Source organism: Anser brachyrhynchus, assembly GCF_964034855.1.
Source record: "Anser brachyrhynchus genome assembly, chromosome: 5".
In the NCBI taxonomy this organism is placed as follows: domain Eukaryota; kingdom Metazoa; phylum Chordata; class Aves; order Anseriformes; family Anatidae; genus Anser; species Anser brachyrhynchus.
This window is the reverse complement of record NC_137699.1, coordinates 31,416,467-31,439,837: the sequence shown is the minus strand read 5'-3', so window position 1 is coordinate 31,439,837 and position 23,371 is coordinate 31,416,467. Positions and strand designations below refer to the sequence as shown.

The following is a 23,371-nucleotide window of genomic DNA, read 5'->3' as shown; positions in this document are numbered from 1 at the left end:
ATAGCAACTCCCTGAATGATTCACTGAGTTTTTCAAATAAACTGTCTCTCTGCTATTACTGATCATGTTAATTTTTTTTTAGACATCTCTTTTTTTCCTATCTGAGCTCATGTGGATCAACTGAAGACAAGTTAGTCTTGCAGAAACATTGTTTATAATCTCATCTTCTAGATCCCTTATCTAAGAAACCTGCTACCACAGCAAATGAGCTTTCTTAGAGCAAAGTACATTTACTTGCTGAGGAAAAAAAAAAAAGCGTAGTAAGTCCAATTTGATTGGTCATTGAAGGTGACCTATTTAGTCAACCAACAAAATCTAGGGCATTTTTGGAACATATAGATACAGAAGGCATTTGTAGTAAAGATACGGTGAATTCTACATTTCAATACATCCATGAATTCCCTTGATTAAAATGGATCACATTACGTACTTTCTAGGACAAATGAAACAATTAACTCTTTCTTGTCATTTGTGTGTTGTTTTTTTTTTTTACTTGAAATTTAGTGTAGTTTGGTTTTGTTTTGTTTTCTTGTCAGTGATAGATAGGAGGAGCAACCATCACATCCAGGTGCTGCCTCAATTGCAGGGATCCATTAACAGTTCTCAGAAGATTCAGTACACCCAGTAACAAATTTTATTCTTCAGTTCTCCCATAATTTAACAGCTTTATTTAGCTTCCATTCATTTCTATTTATTTATGGCAACTATTGTTATCATGTGTGTTTTTTTTTTCCTTCACATAGAGTAAGAAAGCTTTTGAGGCAAGCAAATCTCGAATTGGCATATGGACAACTGGGAAATTAGGGAAGAGTCTTTAGATTCTGGAGTCACACTTTCTGAAGAAAAAGAATCCCTACAAAATTTTACCCCAAATCCCAGGAACTAAATTAGTGGTAATGGGTATATGGATCATATGAGTTAGATCTTTATTAGAATAAGGGATATAATTTCTAAGAAGGGTACAGTTCTTTTGTACTGGTAATGTATTTGACACTAAATATCTCAAAAGCAACAGTGGGATACTTCGCAAATTTTCTATAAAAGCATATCTGTTTGGATCAGTTTATAAATCAGTTTATTATATATCATTTTATAAAAAAAGGGTTTCTGGTGAACTGCTCAAGCAGTGATCTGGAAGTCAGAGCTCTCTGAGGTTTGATTACTATCACCAAATTCTTCAACTGCGACTTAAAAGAAATTATTTTGAAAATACATGCCTACGAAGCACTTCCACTGACTAAGAATAATTTTGCTACATGTAAAGGTACTTTTTAATGTAACATCAGTTTTCTTTGAAGGTTGCCACACCCTGGAAACATATGACAATATCTTAGATAAACTACATGCAGGAAATTAGGAATTCCTAGAAAAGTGAGTTATTGCCTCTAAGCATAATGGTTTGCAGATTCATGGGAAACACTAACCTTACAAACCTGTCCACAACTGCTGGGTCTATGGAGGGTCTGTGGAAGAAGAAAATCACACTTCTTTATCTCAGTTCAGTAACTTCAGAGAAATGCTCTAGGCTTTTTGCTCTGGGTAATGTTGAAAAGATTACATAGAGCAAAAAGTTAGCTTTTAACTACAATCATAGAAACTAGATAATAAATATGAAAAAATAAAATAATAATGACTTTCATATATTATATCTGACACACCAAGGTTATTCCCACCAGTCAGGCAATGACTGATACTTCTTAAGCATCTTTAGGTTTTTAGATTGAGAAACCAGCTCAAGCAGCAAATATCACCTTCTCAACGCTGCCTCTAAAACTGAATTCTAAAGCTAATAGGGGGATGGGTTGAGAAGCAGCTGCTTTATTTCCCTTTGTTAAAAACAGAATCCTCCTTTGTTCTCCCTTAAAAAAGTCAATCTCCTATTCTTTTTTCTTTTTTTTTTTTTCCACCCAATGGGAATATAATTCCAGGATTTACCTTTCTTTACACCAAATGGCTTCAACAATTTGCATTCCCAATCCCCCCTTTTTGTGGCTATAGGATTTGCAACTTCATTTAACGTCTAATATGCATTAGCACACATTTAAAGTAAATGAAACATTCAGGGATCATCTCAGTAAGGAAAGATCAGTCAGTTGAAATTTGCCTTTACAATATATTGTACATCACAATTAGTTATCACTGTATATACAGCTCTTCAAAGCCACACTTTCAGCTCTTTATAAAAAGCACGTTAAGTCACTAATACCAGAATACTTGCATTGAGAAGTCATTATTGAACCATCTCCTACTGTCAGTAGAATACACTACTTGGACTCAGTTCTACATAAACAGAAGCTGTGATTTCCAAAAACTGGTTGTAGCTGTCTGATCCTACTCTACCCAGTTCCAGCAGAAGCTGGGTAATAAGCTGAGCTAACATCTAACAGTACAATTAAATTATGTTATTGTGGATTCTAACAGACATGGTGACAAATCAAAATTTAGCACCAACTGACTGTGCTATAAAGAGCATCGCTGCCTCCAAGAGAGATATTTGATGCACGAACCAGCTCCTGAGCTGCTCAGTTTTCGAGCTGCTCAGTTTTCAATCTGGAGTGTTTGCTTAGGCAATGTGATGCACTGGCTGAAAACAGCAACGCTTTCAAAGCTGATTCATGATCAGACAAGAAGTTTGGTGGGCTGGAGGTGGTAACAACCTACAGTATGTGTCACAAACCTGAATTTACTCCAGTAAAAAATCCCACAGAACATATCTGCCATGTGCGTGTTTGCTTTGCCTTGTCTGATCTCTCTTCTTCCTCTTGTAACAGGAGCTGGAGCAGAGATTATTCTAAGAGAAAGACTAGTTACTTTAGCCAGCTAATGCACTGGCAGAGGATTTCCCCAGACAGCAGAAATATTGTTTTACTTAATCCCCACAAGCAAAAATGTTATGGTCTTTCTGCATTATCAGAAGTCCCGTGTTCTTAGCAGACTGGAGAACTCAGACATTAATTTTCCATTGCTTTGTACTTATTATACTTAGTATTTACAATGATAATACCACACATTACAAAGTTTCATGAATCCAGTAGTAGACTTATTTCAAGACTGCTAAACTAAGGATGAGAAACTGATATTTATATTAAAAAAAAAAAGACATTCTTTGTTTTCTTTTTAAACTATTCAAAATATTTTCTCTTAACTCAGCAAAGAAGTTAATCCATAGCTCAGAAAGAATTAGAAACTAGAAATTATGTTTTCATTTTGGTTTGCTTTTCCTTTCACTGTGAAAGAAATTTTACTGACCAAATTTTAGAAACCATCTGTCTTTCCACTATAATAGCTTTTAATTTCAAGCAAATATGACAGCTCTCAAAAACTTTCAGTTCCTTCAAGTTTAATGAAAATTGGTAATTAGAGACAGAACTTAAATTAGTATTGTGATACAGACACAGACAGTTAAAATTCAACAGAAATGGCTCACATCCACCTCAACAGACAACAATCAGCTGGTGAATCAGCACACATTTTAGGGGGAACATTAGCACATGCCCAGCCCTGAAACTGCAAGGATGAACTATTGTGATCCTGGTTAGAAAGGTTGGGTGTAGTATGGAACTGAAAATACTAAAATTTGGAGGGCACAAGGGAAGTAGAATACAAAACCATAGGAAGGTAGTAAATGTCACCATTTATGGAATAACTTGGATTTTTTACAAATATAATACCAAACAAAATCTTAGTGGGAAAATTGTAGCCCACTGCCCTGAGCACCTATCCATCCTATAGAAATAAAGGAACTGCTATGTCAGAATAAAGAACAGATATATGATATACAACACATCTGAATTTCTAATTTAAATTGTTTTGATTGCTTGGATATATTATCAGTGTTCCGCACATTACAGGAAAGAAAGAAAAAATATATATATATACACCAAAAATTGCAGAGCATTGTATTATGAGAATTAAATCTTTTTCATATCTCAACTATTCATCAAACTTTTCCTTTGGGCAGGATATTAAGATTGTGTGTTCTTTTTATTTTTCACCCCCCAAAAAATCCAAACACCAAATCACAAAGAGTCTTCCTCTCATGGAAATACCTATACCTGGTTTTCTTATGGTTCTCATTTTATTTAATTACTGCAAGAATATTCCATAGAGATGTTACAAAATAATATCACACTGCATGAAATTCATATATTCAATCTATTTGTGTCACTCTTTAATTTGATTCACAGTATTCTTTTTTTTTTTCTTTTCACTTTTTTTTTTTTACATTAACTCACTGCCTGCCTTTTTCACATTGTACTATCACACACAACACCAGCTGGCTGGCTAACACTGATTTCCTTCATTTCTTCTTTGTCAGTAATACAATCAGACTTTCAAGGATCATGTTCAGTGGATGCTAGAAATGCATATATATATATATATTTATAATAAAAGATTGTGCCTTAAATAATCTTCCTGTATGTCCTTGAAGGAGGTTATGGCAGACAAACATAATAAATAGTGTTACACTGGTTGGTACAATACAGCTTTATCTGATGCATTACTTCAAAAACTTTTGAAACTTAACAATCGAATAGTTGATTTAATGTCTTCTATACAAAAAGCAATGTCTGCGCAAAACTCTCCAAACTAAATGCCTTGTCTTCCCTGTCAAATTATCACTAATTCAGACATGAAGCCTCAAATGACTAAGGTCACAATTCTTAAAACTTATGCAGATTCCTCCTTATAGAAAGAAAAAAAAAAAGTCTCTTGGCTTAGTCTCTCCAGCAAATGACTATTAGAAAATAATTCCATGTAGGACATTTTGACATACAAATCTAAATTTTCATCTGTTTCTCCTGAGCTATAAGAAAAAATATATATATATGAATTAGACTCTAGGTCTTTATTGGCTTAGATGACATGAGGAGTAAAAGAATTAAGGAGTATGTATAGGATATTAAAAAAGAAGCTGTATGTTCACATCTTTCATAGAATAATAGAACGCTTTGCTTTCAGTGGCTCTGGTTTTATGTAATAATTCCTTTGCTACAGAACTGAATTATAAACTGAACTGAGCTATAAAGAAGATATAAAGCTGTAATAATTCATCTTGGACTCTTAGATCTCCATTTTACTGAAACAAAGCCTTTCTTTAAAGTAGTTATTTTTAAGTAGTTCTCAACTATTAAATGATTAGATCAAAATTTAGAAGCAAATCTTGCAAACCTCATCTACTTCCAAAAATCTATATAATGTAGTCTGACTGATGCAGATTTAGTGAAGAAAATCCAAAATTGTACTTTTAATTATTTGTTCTTTTAACATTTTCTTCATTCTACAGTACCAAAATGTTAACTCTATTTTCAGGAGCTTACCGCATTCTATTTGGCAGCTGAAATACATCACAGAAATCTCTATTACTCTTTTATTTTTATTTGTGCCGAACAGATTTTTGCTAATTGCTGTAGAGACATACAATCGATACAACAATATTCCAAGAAATCAAGATTTATACACTACAGATTTTAAATTTTCCTCTATTTTGTTACCTCTTCTTCACTCTATACTTTTCTGCTTTATGTTTTTTCCAAAATGGTTTACCCATCCAACTTCCTAAATATATTCTCCACATAAATTACACGGTAAAAATCTTTTTTAAAATACATTTTACAAAGAAAATTAGTTTTATGTTATTGGAGTTTAATAACAGTAGTGGGTTTTGACCCTGTCTCAAAAGGTATAATGTATATTTAAAATCCTAGGAAAGACTATTCAAAGTAAATGTTTATTTTTAAATAAATAATTGTAGCATTGTTTTCTTATGGCTGCTCATCTAAATCTCCAGTCATGGCCTTAATGAGAAGGCAGATGTCTAGTTCTAATTCAAGTATCCTAATACTGCAAAGATAGCAGATAAGAAACTGTAAAACAAACCAGAAGGTTACGACATTCTGATGTTTAATAAAATAAAGCAATTGCTGTCCCAGAACATCGCATTTTCTGGAAGGATTTTGGTTAGATATATAAAAATAGAAGAAGTTAGAAAATATTTCAGTAACAGCTTTAAAGAAAAGAAAACAGCTACCTGAAAAACAGCTCAAATAATTATTCAGTAGAAAGTGAATAAAGTGAAGGTACAAGATTCACATGACTGACTTAGTATGTGCATATTGCCTATATCAATAAACAAGATATCCTTTGAATTTGAGCTACCATTGTTTCCAAATACACTGAAAACACACATCCTTGGTATCCAGGAGACACAGACCGAGGAATTAAATGATGAAATAATTGTACTGTGCTATTCAAACAGCACACCAAGACTCCCTTGCAAAAAGGTCTGCTGACTATCAGAGTTCCGTACAAAGCTATTATGTATTTATAATGTTTTAGAGCCTCAGCTCTGAATCTTCCCAAGAAGTGCTGTAGAGCAGTGAATAGAGGTGGCTGCAAGGAGGCTGATTTCAGACTACATGGGTTAAGATACCTGTCCTATGGCTCGAGCTAAAACTGCAACTTGCCATCTAATTCATTCCATATGATGTCAAACTCCTCTATAAGCATGCAACAATGATAAACTGGATGTAATTTAGCTTTGTTGCATTACATCCCACCTCCCTACCATGTCTTCTTCCTCCCTTCATATAGATTAGAACTATTTCTAGAAACTGTTTCAAGAAGCAGCTGACTCAGCACAATGCTATAGAGACACATACAACTTTCAGTCCTGTTAGAGCACAGTGGTCTCCCCAGGTTAGTTAGCCCACTCAAAGCATCACACGAGTACAATCAAACTACTTCCAGTTTTAAAGTTCACTAAGGCATTTATGTGACACCTCTGAGATTATTACCAAATATTTCTTGTTCTTTGTTTAAGCAGCTGCTATCTTCACTTCTGTAGTAGAGAGGGAATGAGGCAGGAAAATAGTATTCATTCCCAGTCACCCTTTTTTCACCCCTCTCACCTCCTGTTTTTGCCTTGCACTTCCTGATACCTCACACACTCCACTCCTCTGTTTCATGAAATCTAATTCACAGACATGAGAAGGAATAAGGGGAAATCTGTCAAGAATAAAAGGAACCCACAGAAGCATTTGTCAGACAGGTTTAAAGAACCGGGTAGGGAGAAACCACTGTAAGCTATGCAACCATTTTCATGCCTGACATTGCTTTGCTGTTTTCATTGCCTTCTTCACATTAATTTCCATCTTTGTTATACAAACAATGGAGAACTACCTAATGAGAGTTCTGTTTTTAGGATTGCCCAGTTATGAACATTTAATTCTGGGAATTTTTCAAGCCAAATTTTAACATGCGCAGTAGATCTTTGCATTGTAACCATTAACGCTGATGAGTCCAGCTCATCGTAGACAGCTTTCATGCAAATGCTGAGGAGGAAAAATAACCTTTTATCACCTCTCTGCTCAAAAAAAAATGTTTTGAGATAATGGCTTATTCAATCAGATGGAAAACTTACGAAGGAACTACTCTGAAGTATATGCATGTATAAAAGCCTCAGAGGACTATTATACAGATAGGATCTTATTAACAAAGTTTGTTTCTTCCATCATTCTTCCCACAAGTTGAATATTTCTATGACAGTAAGGAGGAGTGGGTAATGGTATTATTAGTCAGGTACATGAACAGTAATGAACAGAACCTTTGCTGAGCCTAAGCAAATCAGCTCTGTGGGAGCACTGGAAAACCCCAGAGAGCCACACCTGAAGGGCTACGTAGCTCATGCTCAATTCCACAGGCTGCCTCCATGCTAAGCTCAACAATACACACAGAGCTATTCAAGCTCTTGTGCTTTTCATGAACAAGCTAGGAAAAGAGTAAAATTGGAAGGATAAAATAGGATTATCTTAACGTTCAGATTCCTCCTTGTAACATATCATGTGTAATACCATAGCACCTACAACTGCAGAAACACTTGTCACCTTTGTCACTTGCAGCCTGGATAACAACAGCCTTACCATACATCAGTGCAATTATTAGTGAGACGTGACTCCAGTAACCCCTGCTCACAGCAGAATGGCAGGGAAAACAGGAGGCTAAAATAGAAGAAGTTGCACTAAATGATAAGGAAATAACCAAGAGATTGCTGAAAATTTTATCAGAAGGGAGAAGGCATGCAGATGAAATTTAGAGAAGTCCGTGTATGTTTCAGTGAGACAATAATATGATTTGCTGACAACCTGAAGTTAAAATGAAATGGAGAAAAACTCAAAAGTTTATTGCAAATTAAAGTGACAACACGTGTTAAAGATGGGCAGTAGAGCTGAGGAAGATATGAAGATTTTAAGAGGAAAAATAAATATGAAACATGCGATCTTCGACTGGTCACATTGCTTTATAATGAATGTACTGTTAGAGACTGAGAGACAACACTAGTGGAAAAAGATAGCATCAGGTAAATGCCAGCAACAAAATGCTTATTGATAGGATGAAACAACCACTGAACAGTACATTTAACAAAATAACACAGACCATTACCCTGAAGCATCTGGCTTTCAACAGTTTCAGTCAGGTTTGGGAAGAATGGTCCTTTAGACCAGTTAACATATTTTAGCCATTTATTATATCCTTAATATGGAGTACTATCAACTGAAAAAGCTCCCTGGAACTTTTTTGTATTAGTTAATGTGTTTTCCTTACAATCTACTGCCATTTAGTACTTAAAACATGTCCCAGTCATTCATGAGTTTTGCTTTAATCTATGTAGAGAATGTATCAAGGACTGCTGAAGATATGATCTATTTTCTTGCTCTTTAAATAAGACTGAAATCTGATAAATTTTACAATTCTCATGAGTTGACTGCCTATTCTTTAAATCTAATGGTGTGTGTGTGTGTGCGTGCAGGTGTGTTTCTCAATTTAATATGAATTTTCACTCTAATACAAATTTCAATAACTATTCTTGAACAACTTCAGGTGTATAGTCTCTTATTTATGCATGCAGTCAAGTTATTACCCAGGAGTACTGACACAAACTCTAAATCATCAGTGTCATTGGGGCAAATAAAGAAAACATAACCAGTTTTAGCTGATATTGTCTGTGGACCACTTCCAACACTTTTTTTCATACCATCATAGAATAGATTGGGTTGGAAGGGACCTTACAGATCACCTGGTTCCAACACCCTGCCATAGGCAGGGACACCTCCCACTTGATCTGGTTGCTCAATGCCCCATGCAACCTGGCCGTTAACACTTCCAGGGATAGGGCATGCACAACTTTTTTTTTTTTTTTTTTTTTTTTAGAAATAACACTGTTTGCAGATCATATTATAACAGCATTACATGAAAAGTATATTGAAAAGCATGTATGAGCAATCTGTCCTTGCTCATACAAATCTGTGGGTCCAAAATATCTTCAGGGAGCAAAAAAGACATGCAGATATCTTTTTTTCTTACAACAGTATAGCTTTACCATTCCTCCTTTAGTTCTTAAAATTACCCCATTTTCTTGTCCATATAGCATCTGCTCTTTCAGTACTATGAGAAATATGTTATCTCCTAATCACAGAAATAAACAATCCACAACTTTGTTGTCTTCTGCCAAGACAAGGAGATGAGGTAGAATAAGAGGCAAGTACTCTACAGTCCTCCTCAGCAGTCATAATCACCCATTATATTAGAAGAAACACCATGCAATTCAAATGCATAACAATTCCCAAATCTTCATAAAGTAGAAAATAAAACAAAACAAACACCCACAAAATTAGAGGATAACATATACAAGCAATGTATACCTTCTATCTCTGTATTTAACTGAATTACAATAGCCTTTGAAAGCTTTCAAAATGGATTTAATAGATGGCTTTGATGTTTGCCAACACGTTTCTGTAAGCACTCCGTGGAGGGTTTTTTTGTTTGTTTAGTAGGATTTTTTTTGTTTGGTTTGGTTCTTTTTTTTTCTTCTTCTTTTTTTGTTCTTTTTTTTTTTTTTTTTTTTAAGAAATCAGCTTCTTGAAGCAATTTCCAGGACACCATCTGTCATTGTCCAAAAGTGAAATTTGAACATAAACACTCGCTGGAAAATCCTCAGAACCACAGAGTGCTAAAGAAAGGCAATCAGCATTTAACTGGTTTTGTACATAAACACCTGAATAGATTAACATGCTCATAATATGAAGCAAACAGATTTGTAAGTGTTTCCCCAGAGAATAAAAAGATCCAAGCATTTGCATTCACAGCTGCCTTCATTGCCTTTTTCTGTGGGTCAGATTGTACAGCTAATTCTGTATCTTCTGCTTTGGCAAGAGTCAGAATTTTGTTTCTGGCTGGTTATACAGCTCTTCACAGTACCAGTAAAGAACATGAGTAACACCTCAGAGAATTTTGGTGGATACTCATTCCCTTTGGACTTTAATACTTTTGTTAATGTTTAGAGTAAGAGTCTTGTGAGTCCTTTAATGCAAAGCCTATCAGAAAAAGAGCTACATTTCCTAGTTGTTAAAAATCACAACTGCCACCTTGGTAAGGTTTAAAATTTCAGATTTCCTGATAAAAATCTAGCAAGTTAGATGTAAAATACTGCAAACCTCTTTAATGTATGCTAAAATAATGTATTTTTAAATATATATATATATTTTTTTCTAATAAATACCGGAACGTTTATACACTTGATATTAAGGTCATGCTAAATAAGCCTACGAGGATGAGAATTCTGTTTACTGGAGGATAGGAGGAAGGTGAGGAAAGGGAGAAAGCAGTCATAGAGTAACTCTTCCTTTGGCCTAAAAAGCCTATTTATTGAAAATATAAGACCTCCATGGGCAAAACAGAGTCACCTCAGAATATTTTTTAACCTGCTAGTTTGGATGCAGCCAGAGGAAGCCCACATTCCCAACTATGTACTGAACTGGGCAAAAAGGAGTTTTCACCTTTGCTGAGTTCAAATCACCAGACTCAAGGAACTGTCTGTTAATTCAAATAATTCCTTATGTTGCCAGGCAGTAAGATGTATACTGAGAAGAAAAAACACAGATGCTTGAGATGAAAAGGTTTTATCCTAAACACCTCTTTCTCGTGGATATTTTTTCAAATTGTTTTTCCCTAGATTTGTCAACTCTGCTTGCATGCCTGTTACATCCTCTTCTTTGTAAAATTAATGCAGTTTATTTGGAGTTATTTGTAATTTATGGTTTGCATAAATAAAAGAACACAAAAATCAGGTCTGTGATAATACATGATGGTTGAATTTATAGATCTTAAAAGAATTATGAGCTCATAAATTCATTTTTAAGTGCTCAATAGGAGAAAGGTTAATCTGTCTAAGAGCAAAGATTAGTTATTTCTTTTTTCTTTTGTTTTGTTTTCTTCATATTAATTTTAATAGTACCTCAAAGAACACTTGCTGTTGCTCAAAGATGTTAAGAAGGCAAATGTCCTTCAGATTTTTTCTCTCAAGGTTTTCTATTTCTGCACCACAGCTGACACCTTCACTTTCCATTATCACCATGTAAATAGAGAAATGTAAACTGAAGTCTGTATGAAGTTCAGTTTATATTCGGAAAGAATCATGTACTCATTGTCACAAGAAAAACCAGATGCTTAAAATTACTACTTATTTTAGCTATCATTAAGAAAACAGGAAACAAAGTGGTGGCAAAAAATACCAGCCCTGACAACACCCTCAAAAGCAATAAACAGTAGACTATGAATTCTCATAAACATACTTAATTTGCATCCTGTTAAATGTATTTGCCTGATGATTAGAAAGAGTCTTCCCACAATTAAATTGTAATTACCCTGCTCTGTAGTAATCAATTCTTATGTATACTATTGATTCAATTTTTGGTTTCCTCTCTTTCTCTAGCAATTTATTCCCCTACACCCCTTTTCACTCCTTCCTTGATAGGCTACGTCATCTCCAGCAGCTCTTGTTCTGCACCGCCCCCCCCCCCCATTTTTTTCTCTTCTGATCTTTTCAGTAAACAGACAAGGCTCCTCCCATCTGCCCAGCACTGATTTATTAACCTACTTTCTAGCATTTCATCCTGCATCTACCCAAAATACCTGCATCCTAGTACTGTTCCCACCATGAAAAATTTTGTTTCAGAAGCCTATACACACATAGATTACTTCCTGAATTTCCATATTCTTCATCCTAATCCCAGCTACACACATATCTCAAAAATATATGTAATCAAAATACAATCCAGGCAAATAAAAATAACATGGGCAAAGAGCCAGGACTCAAGCCACTGAAAACAATTGCATAGTTGTAGAGAAAAATGGTGTATGCGCAACTTTTTTATATACATTTTTAACTGTTTAGAACAGACTATACTAGAGACTTGACTTTACTTTTTAGATACTGCATGTGGGTGTTCCATGTTTATAGCAATTTATTCCTAATTTTAGAAACTAGTGGAACACCTCTGGTTTTAATGCCATGTCATCCTTTGCACTGAAACCTTAGGATAGATGGAATGAATGACCCAGGCAAAATATCTTTGGTAGGTCTCTGGAAAACCTAACTGATAACTAAGAAGGGAAAGAGATACCTTATGTAAAGCATTTGTCCTTCAGATATGTGAAATCAGCACACTATGTGGCAGTAGTTCATATGGAAAACACTGTCTATTGACTTCAAAAGCTTAAGCTTTGTGACTGTTCTGCACTATTCCAGAAAAAGGGGGTTGGATGGATAAAAAAATGTGAGAATAAAGAAGATGTTAAGAACTAAAGGAGTAAATCCTTATATTCCATAATATTCTTGGTGGATAAACAGCACAATAGATCTCCTTCAAGTCGTATTTTTCCCTTCAAAAAATCAGTCATACTGTCACCTGCTGCTGGAAACCAAATGAAGGTCATTTTAGGTAATCTAATCCAAAGATGAAAACCATGGTATTGCAAATCCCACTGGAGAATAAAACAGTGAAATGGACTGAAAATTGCTCATTCCTCAATTCTGTAAACAGTCTACATATGACGCCCCAATGTAATGAAAAATACAGCAAGCACTGAAAATGTAGAGCAACTGAAGGGTTGACATGTTAGCCAGTGCAGTGCTGGCCAGTGATTTCTAGAGGGAAATACTGCCAAACTTTCCTGATTTAAACTGCGTTTGTCTATTTTGTCTTACTGCGCAACAAATGTTTCTGATCTGAACAAACAGACTTAACGGCCACAAGGAATTCCTTAATGTTGGGTGAAATACAAAGCTGCAAAACGGACTAAAACCTGATACCAGAGTTTCCAAAGCTTATCTTCTTAGCAGAACAAGTGTTCTTTTAGAACACTTGTCATGGAAGTTCAAGGATTCAGGGATGGTCTCTAAAATTTTAATTGGACTGGATTCTTTCTGCATAAGTTTGTTATATTAAAAGTTAGGCTTATCATAGAAATCTAATAATCAACCTTAACTAAGGAACAAGTCCTTAACCAATGGAGTACTATTTTTAACATATTCCAGGTTATTTGTACTATCTGCTAAAGAAATCTAATAAAGAAGAAGGATAGTATAAAGGAGAAGCACATAGGACTTTTCATGAAAATATTAACAAATTTTATTAGCAACCATACTGTTGTCCCTGCTAACTATCTATAGAAGAGTCATATCTGACTATTAGGTACAAATAAAACTCGTATCTTTTTTTCTTCTCACTGCCACTCTATTAATATGGATTACACTGTCAGAAAATTCTAAACAGATTAAACTGAAGAATTACTTTCATTACATTGTAGGGCACTGCAATGAAAAACAAAAGGCAAGAGCTGAGTTGTTATAAAAGAAAAAATAGCAGAAATATTAAATTCTCTGTTGTTATCACCTATGTTTTCTGAAAATACTACCATTGGGAATGTGTGGATATGGGTGTGTATATATATATATTGAAATTACAGAATCTTGGGATTTGTTTTCTTTTCAAAATTACAGGTCTGTTAGAAAAACATTATAAGCAGCCACACATACAGAACACAAAAACATTGATAAATAATAAAAATTTTAAACTACTTAAAATGTTTAGCTCACCTTTCCAACAGCAGCAGCCACTCTGTTGGTCTCCCCTGCTCTTTGCTTTCATTGCATTGTCCAGCATTATGGCTGAAGGAATAGAGTATAGCAGAACCTCGCTAATTTACCTTACTAATTCACACACCTCATAATTTGCACAGAAAAATTTGCCACTTTCCCAACTTCTTAGGAAAAATCTAATTGAAGAACCTGTACAGATGGCTTCAACACCTCAAATCGTGTCACATTACTAAATATGCTATACAATATCAACTGCTCATTAGTCAATGAGTCATTCAATATACACTATTCATTATTACCATAAAAATGTAAATTAAATTTGTTTAATAAAGATAATACATTTCTTTAGACATCACCATGTACCATGGTACTGACTTGAAATTAAAAAAGGGACTCCCCACCAGTGAATTAGGGAGGCTCTACTGTACTTAGAATTGCAATGTCCTCACTGATACGTTGTTCTCTACTATTTTCTTCAGACTGCATCACATTGGCATACAGCAACTACACTAAGCTATGTCCTGTTATATAATTAAAGTGTCCTATCACTGTTTTAATTATTAAAGCTTTCTCTTCCAGAAGATTATATGAAGTTTACAGTTTCATTTTTTTCTCCTGCACAGATTTTTTTCTGCAATATAAAATACCAAGTGAAAATCAGCTCTAATAGAGTACTCTGATATTTAATGAAAACCTATTTCTCACTCAATTTTCCAAATTAAAAGACCTATTATCCATAAAAAATCATACAGTAGACCTGTGCCTCAAGCCAGAAATCAGAATCCAGATTCATTTCCGATTACCAATCTTTTAATCTAATCAATAAATCAGCTGGCTTTTCTGATCTGGTATGATGCTTGTCAAGTTTAGATCAATCACGAGTTCAATGCGACTTATATACCTCTCCAGAAAAAAAAAAAAGAAACAAACAAAAACCTGTGTTACTGCATTCAATTAATCACATTGACAATTGTGAAAAAATCTTACTGGTCTGACATCCCCACATGAGTTGGTAAATTGCCGTGCCAAGCCAAAATCCAGCATATAACACTTCCTACAGGTGCTAGGAAAACGTCCCATAGCGAAGTTAGACTAGGAAGAAAAACAAATACAGATACAGACGTATTATATATTTATAGATATATGCTTCAATCTATGTACATATTAATGCAGTTACACAATCATAGAAAACCCATGTTCTGCTTCTCTATCTTTCCTTCCATATTTTCAGTTCTACTAAACTCTCAATAAATTTGAAGAAAACATTATGAAAATCAGGCACCGAACTTACCATATCTGAACTGCTGCCTACATAGTCCAAATAGATTGTCATCTAATTTTTGTGATTTAGAATCCACTCATTTCTAGCAAGAATTTTCCTGACGTCTCACCTGCTCACATTTTTAGATTTTGGTGTTTCTAAAAACTACTGACCTAGGAATTAACACGATCATCTACACAAATGCACTAATAACATAAACGCAGAATACAGAATAAGGGGTGCAAAGTTTCTTTTCCTACATGAGTGGAGGAAAAACAGTACTTAAGGAACACAGTATGAGGTGGAAAGTCAACGAAGACTTATGGGGGTAATTTATTCTGAAAACACACAATAAGTTTTCTTATTTGCATCTGTTCATTAACATACCACATTAACCCTGTAATTTTTTTTTTTAAACTGCCAGTCTATGATTTTTAAATGTGTTGGTTGAATCAGTTCGATTTTCTCCCCCCAACAAAATCTCCTCAAAATGGATCACAAAATATAAAAAAGAGAAAGCAAAAAATGATTCTTTGAAATGCAATTGAAACTACACATCTGAGCAAGCTGGAAGCTTAACAGAATTAACTCCAGAAAAAAACACTTTTGTTTTTCTGCTAAGGGAATCAGTGGTACTCAAAGTTCTCTATAACTCAGACAAGATTTCACTCATCTTTGGGAAAATCAGAGCCTAGGGAAAAAATGCATCAGATAAGTCTGAAAAGAATAATATCTGAAAGAGGCCACAAACTTACATGTGGTCCAGAGAAACAACAACAACAAAAAAAACCTATGGGAGTAGTTCGGTTATGCTCTTACAAGAAAGTTAATTCACTTTTCACAATACACTGGAAAATATCACAAGGTAACAGCAAATACTCAAAATTTAATCTACCACTTCTGTGAAAGACAAAAAGAAAAAGGCTGTTTTTCTAAACTAATCAGTTTAGAAAAAAATTATATGTATCCTTATTCCTTACCATCTTCAGAGAATTCAGAAAATCTCAAATAGGCAATATGCACTTCTACAGGAATCTTTTATTTCATATTGCGTTGCTACACAGTGGACCATAATTTCCTTGCTGAGTATAAATGACAGATATACCACTTTCCTATACACATTTTATCAGGTTCTTAACTGCTAACTAGCTACAAAGCATCTCCTTACTTAAGGAAAGACAACAAACTAAGTGGGAAACATTATCTGGGTTTTGGAATTATCATTCAGAACTTAAAAATTGAAATAAAAATATGGCTTTGGACAAGGGAGCTCTTTTCAAAACATCTTATTTTTATTTAGATAAACAATCAGATATATTTAGTAGGGGACATATGAAGAGAAGTTTGAAAACAACTTATAAAATATCCTCTAATACAGTTTTTTAGAAAAACTTCTCTGAACATTAACTTAAAGAGCTGTGTAAGCAGAAGCAGCAACATTTCAGAGAAGGTGCAACAAAGGTGAAGGGAAGTCAGAGACGAACTAGAAGTGCTAAACAATACTTAATGACACGTGTCTCACTACATACAATGAGCACAAGCTGGTTAAAATTTAGTGTTCAAAAATGTGACTATTCTAGATGATAAATATGCACCGAGAAAAGGATCTACAATAAAGACCAGAAGGTTACAGTAAAAAATTGTAGGCAGGAATATACATCAAGGAAGATCAGTGACTGGCTAGAATATCTTGTTGAAGAAGAATGTATAGATTCCATCTCAACAGTACTAGTTACTACTAAGATACATCAGAAATCAAGCCAAAAGCTACACAGAAAGAGCCGTAAGAAGACAAAAGGAACATTCAGGAATTCCTTTGAACAATGTAACAGTTATTTCTTAGGAGGGAGGGTTGCTTTTTTGTTTTTTCTTTTAACATATAATATAGTCTATGCTTCAGCTTGACTGACTCCAAAGGTTACAGTAGATAAGGTCCACACTGGAAAATTCATCACTGCAATACCCCAGAAAGGTAAAATGCCTGTTTCCAGCTTCTCATTAGAAATATGCAAAGAACATAATACACTATTTCCTAAAACTCTAGTGTTTTAATAATCTTCAAGATAAAAATTTTGAAGCAAAGTTTCAAGCATATAAAATCTCTTTCAGTAGAAATACAAAGCTGCAAGAGTAAATTCAACTGCTTTGGTTTTTCCCCCTAAAAACTACCGAAGTGTGTACTTAGATCTATTTAGAGCAGTTGCTTCATGTCAAAGGTTGAGGATAAAAACCAGTTGAACCTATGAATTGAAATATGTGTGATCAACATGCAAACACTTGTGCTTGCATGATGCTACAGACAAGAGTTGGAAATGTTAGCTTCCAACTTAATGAAATTGCAAGAAGGGTTAAGTACTGAAGACAATTGTGACAAAGACCAAGGTTATTACGGTTGCATTTCAATGCATTAGTAGGAAAATTCTGCCCTGATCAATAAACATTCAGTTTTCTATCCTTCCTCATTTTTTCATTTTATCATCTGGTATATAACCCATCCTTGTTTCTGCTGCCATCTAATGCCCACATATTACTTGCCTGTTTTGTTGTAATGAGCAGACTTACCGGCTTTATGTCCCTGTGCAGGAATCCCACAGAGTGAATACTTTCAATAGATTCCAAAATCTGCTTCCCAAGCCGCAGAGTAGTACTAATCGTGAATGTTCCTCGAGACTGGCTCCGACGCAGGTCTGCCAAATTCCGACCCTGGTCAAATTAAAAGGACATTTGCAGAAGAAAGAAACAAAAACAAACAAAAAAGACTAATACCAATATCCACAGATAGCATAGTTTTCCTATCCTTTCTTCAGCTGTTAATGGTTGAAATACTCTTATTACTTGATTTCATATTCAGGGATAAGATATCTCAACTTATGAACACATATCCCTAAGGATCTCCAACATTAAATTTAGAATCTATTTTTGAAAACATGCATCTTAGTATCCTTCTATGCCTAAATAACATGGACCAAACTAACAACGAATGCATTTCTCCATTAGATAATGTCGTATCTGTGGCACACTTGAAGAAAGATCAGAGAGAAGATAAAGACTTCTTTACGCTCACTTCTTTATGGAAAAGTATGTAATTTATTTAATTATACTGAGATGACTTAACCAAACAGATGAAATATATACATATAATTCATGAAATACGCTCCCATGACACCACAGAACTGTTGGTCTATCTAATTAACAGATGACAAACAATATGAAATGGAGCTCACTTCTTTCTTCAGCAGCATATTCTCTAGAGCCCCCTTCTTTATCCGGCATTTGTATTCACCAAAACGATAAAGGACAATAACACCATAATCTTAGATTCTAATCACCCATTATATAGTGACTCTATAGAGATCTGGGCAATCACCAACAATATTAAGTTTAACAAGAGCAAGTGTCAGATTCTACACCTGCGAAGGGGCAACCCTGGCAATATGTACGGTCTGGGGGATGAGAGGCCCTGCAGAAAGGGATCTGGGGTTTCTGGTCAATGGCAAGTTGAATATGAGTTGCCAGTGTGCCCTGGCAGACAAAAGGGCCAACTGTATCCTGGGGTGCAGCAAGCATGGCATGGCTAGCTGGTCAAGGGAAGGGATTGTCCCACTCTGCTCTGGGCCGGTGCAACCTCACCTCAAGCACTGTGTGCAGTTTTGGGCACCACAATATAAGAAGGACATAAAACCATTAAAGAGCATCCAAAGGAGGGCTACAAAGATGGCAAAGGGTCTACAGGGCAAGACGTATGAGGAGCAGCTGAAGTCACTTGGTTTGTTCAGCACAGAGCAGAGGGGAGGCCTCATGGCGGCCTGCAGCTTCCTCACGAGGGGAGCAGAGGGGCAGGTGCTGAGCCCTGCTCTCTGGGGACAGCAACAGGTCCCAAGGGAACGGCATGGAGCTGGGACATGGGAGGGTCAGGCTGGGTGCTAGGAAAAGGTTCTTTACTGAGAGGTGGTTGGGCACTGGAACAAGCTCCCCAGGGCAGTGGCCACAGCACCAAGCCTTGTTGGAGTTCAAGAAGCGTTTGAACAATGCCCTCAGACATAGGGTCTGATTTTGCAGTGGTCCCATGTTGAGCCAAGAGTTGAACTCAATCATCCGTATGGGTCCCTTCCAACTCAAGATATTCTATGATTCTATGATTTTATCCTGCCCCCCCCCTTGTTTTGTTTTTTGTTTGTTTTTAATTTCATGCAAAAAGGTAAACAAAATGAACAGACTAACATGCTATGTTTTACATTATTTTCCAGTGAAGCCTTCAAAGAAATGTGTATTATCTCAGTAAACACCTTTCTTTCAATAGTCAGGCCTTTCTAAGGATACAAACTTTCTCCTTTCTGAGAGAATTATAGCAAGCATATGAAAATAAGTTGCACTGACCTGCAACTGCATGACCACATAGTTAAATCTGTCATTCCTTCCACATCCAATGAATCTACAGACATGATCTTTTCCTGAGGGAATAAAAAGAAACAAATTCAGCAACAATCAATGACAATCTGTGGTTTTATTCCTTTAAATATCTAGCAAGCAACAAGAAAATCTCCATCAAAACCCTAGAACTTAGTCATATAGCTTCTAAATATTCTCACTTCACTTGACAGAAGAATGGTTGCCTGTTTATTGTCTCCTTAGGAAACTCCCTGCCACACAATTTAAAAAGGTTTTCTTCTTAAAAAAAAAAAAAGGATTAATTGCAATAATTTTAAAACATTCTTTTAAAAGAAACCTCTATAATTTCTGCAAATATGTAAGTGCTAAGCTATAAGTAATACCAATTTAAGTGAGATGAGCAATATTATTTTATGAAGGATTTGCAGCAAAATTCTCAAGATGAAATTCTTTATATTCATTGCTGCAGCTCCCAGTTAATGAAGTTTCATCTCAAATATTTATGACTCATTTTACGGTCACTGCGGGTATGCTGAAGGAACATGCTCAGAGAAACACATATTAGTCCACTTTTTTGCGGTCAGATTTTTATCTAAGAAATTCAGTAAGCATCCAGAACTTGGTTTGTTCAAGGAAACCCCATTTTAACTGAAGCAACAACTCCAGTTGTATGGTAAATTCTTTGGAAACTAACTTTCATAAAGAACTGATGAAATGGCAAAGGATAAAAGTAGAAAATGTACACATTATTCAAATAACCTAATTCTCTTCCACTTCAGTACAGCTACACATACCTATTACAACTTTGTAGATACCTTGAGGTCCTTTTCTCTCAGTGTGTAACACAACTGTGAGCCTGTGATTGTAGAGCAGGGGAAGAAAAAGACAGTAGTAGGCTGCACTGAATGGCTGTGCCCTTGAAAAGGTTCCTAGGGAGAGCATGAGGACTAAAGACCATTCCTCGAGCTGCACTGTATCACTACAGATAGCTCTGTGGCCCACACCAGAAGCAACCCATCATCAAATTATGATGCAGAGCTGTAAATGAGTGAGATAAAAGTCGTCGAGGTTGTGTGAGACAGAAACCAACTGAGGGAGTCTCACTCTCGCTGAGTGAGATTTGACAAATCTGTCTTCTCTGATCTGACTCTGTGAACAGATGGCCAAACAACATGATTAAATAAAATAACCATCTGTTGCAGCAGATTTCTCTTAAAAACAGTGTTTAAAGAGTTAAATGGTATTCTGATAACAAAAATTAGGAGACAGCATCACTGGCAGGAAAAAATAAATAAACAAATCAAGGATGCGATCAATGACTGAACTATAATAAATGGCCATATCAGTGAACATACTCCTCCCTCATAATTAACAGATAAGTCATACAGCTACTCACATATTTAAGCATAGATCAGGGTCTTAAAAGAGCTTCTTTGAAGTTTTTCTTTATTCACTGCACTGCATACCTATAAAGTTATGACTAATTTCAACCCTGCAATGAATGACCACACCGTTTTAATTTTCAAAATTTCTCGAAGCAAAAATAATAAAAAATAGTACATCCCTGCAATTCTGCCAAAAGTTATGCTCACTTCAGTTTCACAGTTTATGTGAAATAAGATTCTAATTCAGAAACACTCTGAAGTATGATCATAACCATGAGAATGTGCATAGTTCTAGGAAAGACTGACAGGTCTGTTTTGCTTTATTGGGACACATTACACCTGCTTATTTCCTCCCTAAAAGCCTGTTTTTTCACAAATTCCCCAGAAGTTATATATGATAATAAATATATATATTTAAATAAGTCAGCTCCACACATCAAGAGAAGTCTGAACAATACTGTCAGTTCATGCCAGCTGTGAGGTAAACACCATATCTTTCATTACATACTATTCACAGATCAAACCTGCCTGATGTTTGCAAAAAAAAGATTTTTATGACAATTACATTCATTCCTCTGATTTATGTCCAAGATAACTAGAACAGCTTGAAAGTAAGAGAACATTAGCCCTTTGAGAACAGAATAATAACTATATATATATACATACATAGTTACATACACACCAAAAAAAGGATAGAACGAGATAAAAATTGGTATCAGAGGACATACACTATTAGAAGGTAGTTATAAAAATATCCTAAGAAAATTGTCTACATTTTCACTTTCTCTGAACCTGTGAGTCTCCAGAAAATATATGTATGTATATCAAAAGTAAGAAAAAAAAAATCTGTGCAATAAATGAAGCATTTAATAAAAAGTATTCTTCAAGAAGCAAAGACAAAGTTTTTTTCTACTCCCCACTTTGTCCATTTTTCTTCCTTCTGCAATAGATTTTTAGCTCTTACACTCTAAAAACATGCAAAGGTAGATAAATTAATAGAAATGGCTTCTAGGAACCAAGATTTTATGTGAACCAGTTTTCTCTACCATAATGCAACATCTTATTTGATTAAAATCCTTCAAGCATGGATAAAAATATACACATGTAAAAATTAAGTTACTTATCTGTGCAAACTATAGATCTCAATACACCCATGAAGTTTACCGTTGACACATTTGTTACTGAAGCCACTTTCCTGATCATCCACAATGTTCCCTATCTAAAGGCAGAACAGTTACACTTGCACAGCAATGACTGACTAACAGTCACTGCTAGCATTACTGTCGTAAAAGCACAGGCTTTTTTCTTTTTGTTTGTTGGTTTTTCTTCTCTCCCCGCCCCCCCCCCTTTTTTTTTTTTTTTGGTATTTTTAAGATGTGTAAGAGAATGATTAGAGAGAAGAATTAAGGAATAATCTAGATTGTTTTCTCATAAGGAAGGTTGTCAAAAGAACGCCTTCCAAAGAACTTGTAAAGAAATCAGGTTTTAAGTTATAATGAAAACTTCCATTTATTATTTTCTCTGAAAAAAATAACATTGAGAAAATAAATAACAAAAAGTGAGAGCTCTTTATTTGGATTTTACATTATTTGGATTATTTGCCTCATTATTCCGTTCTTTTCATCTAGACAGCATTTCCCAGGATTCAGCAGAACTAGAGACTTTTCCACAGGAAAACTTCAGAGTTATACTCCCAAAGGAAGAACGATATGAAAATTATAGCTTCTGTAAAGCCTTGTAGCAATATTGACAAATGCTTGTCTCAGCCAAAAGGTAAAAAGACTGTAAGTTTTTAAGGAAAAATAAACTTTGCAACCTTTGAACTCACACTTCACTACACTTGAATTCAAAGTAGAAGGTTATACGCAACATTTTAAATACAAATTGAACAACATGAATGCCATAAATAAGTAAATAGGACTTCAGGTACACAGTTGGATACGGGCTACATTTTTACAAATACATTGGCATCGTAAAGTAAGCAAATTCCACAATTTTATTTCAGATATTATTTCTCTCCTGTTTCATCTATACTAATAATGGAATGAGACTTATGTATACAGAAAAAAAAAAGTAGAAAAATTAATTCTGAGCATTTAAAAACCTAGGATATACAAAGTATTTTTTTCTTCAAAACTCACAATTTCTAAAATAATTTCTTTCAGCAACCCTGGCCAATGGTTTCTAAATTTAGGATTGGTGTCTCTGAACTGGAAAAGCTACAATTCAAAGAAAACTAATACAGACCCCCCTGAAGCTTCTTGCTCAACTATGTAATTAATATTAGATGCTATTGTGAAAGTCTTTAAAAAGACATGAACGTAGGAACAGTTAACACTATCACATGTGACATGCTTGCCCTCTTAAATCTATAGAGGCTGTCAATTTCTGTTGCAA

At 35.0% G+C, this 23,371-nt stretch overlaps 1 protein-coding gene across 8 annotated transcripts in view; it reads right to left on the bottom strand.

Moving 5' to 3' along the window:
- Positions 1 to 23,371, bottom strand: part of TTBK2 (tau tubulin kinase 2) — a 91,320-nt gene that overhangs the window by 40,121 nt on the left and 27,828 nt on the right. For 5 of the 8 annotated variants that reach the window (XR_013952114.1, XM_080594818.1, XM_080594822.1 and 2 more), the window contains exons 4-7: positions 19,578 to 19,651; positions 17,763 to 17,903; positions 14,927 to 15,031; positions 1,425 to 1,463 (exon numbers count right to left, since the gene is read on the bottom strand). Coding sequence is in view for 6 of the 8 variants with exons in the window: in XM_080594818.1 (XP_080450944.1) it covers positions 1,425 to 1,463; positions 14,927 to 15,031; positions 17,763 to 17,903; positions 19,578 to 19,651 (359 nt within the window). In the remaining 2 variants the exon portion in view is untranslated. Of the gene's footprint in view, positions 1 to 1,424; positions 1,464 to 13,936; positions 13,994 to 14,926; positions 15,032 to 17,762; positions 17,904 to 19,577; positions 19,652 to 23,371 lie in introns of those variants that run through there. The other 3 variants (XM_080594821.1, XM_080594823.1, XM_080594824.1) reach the window with 2 other exon arrangements.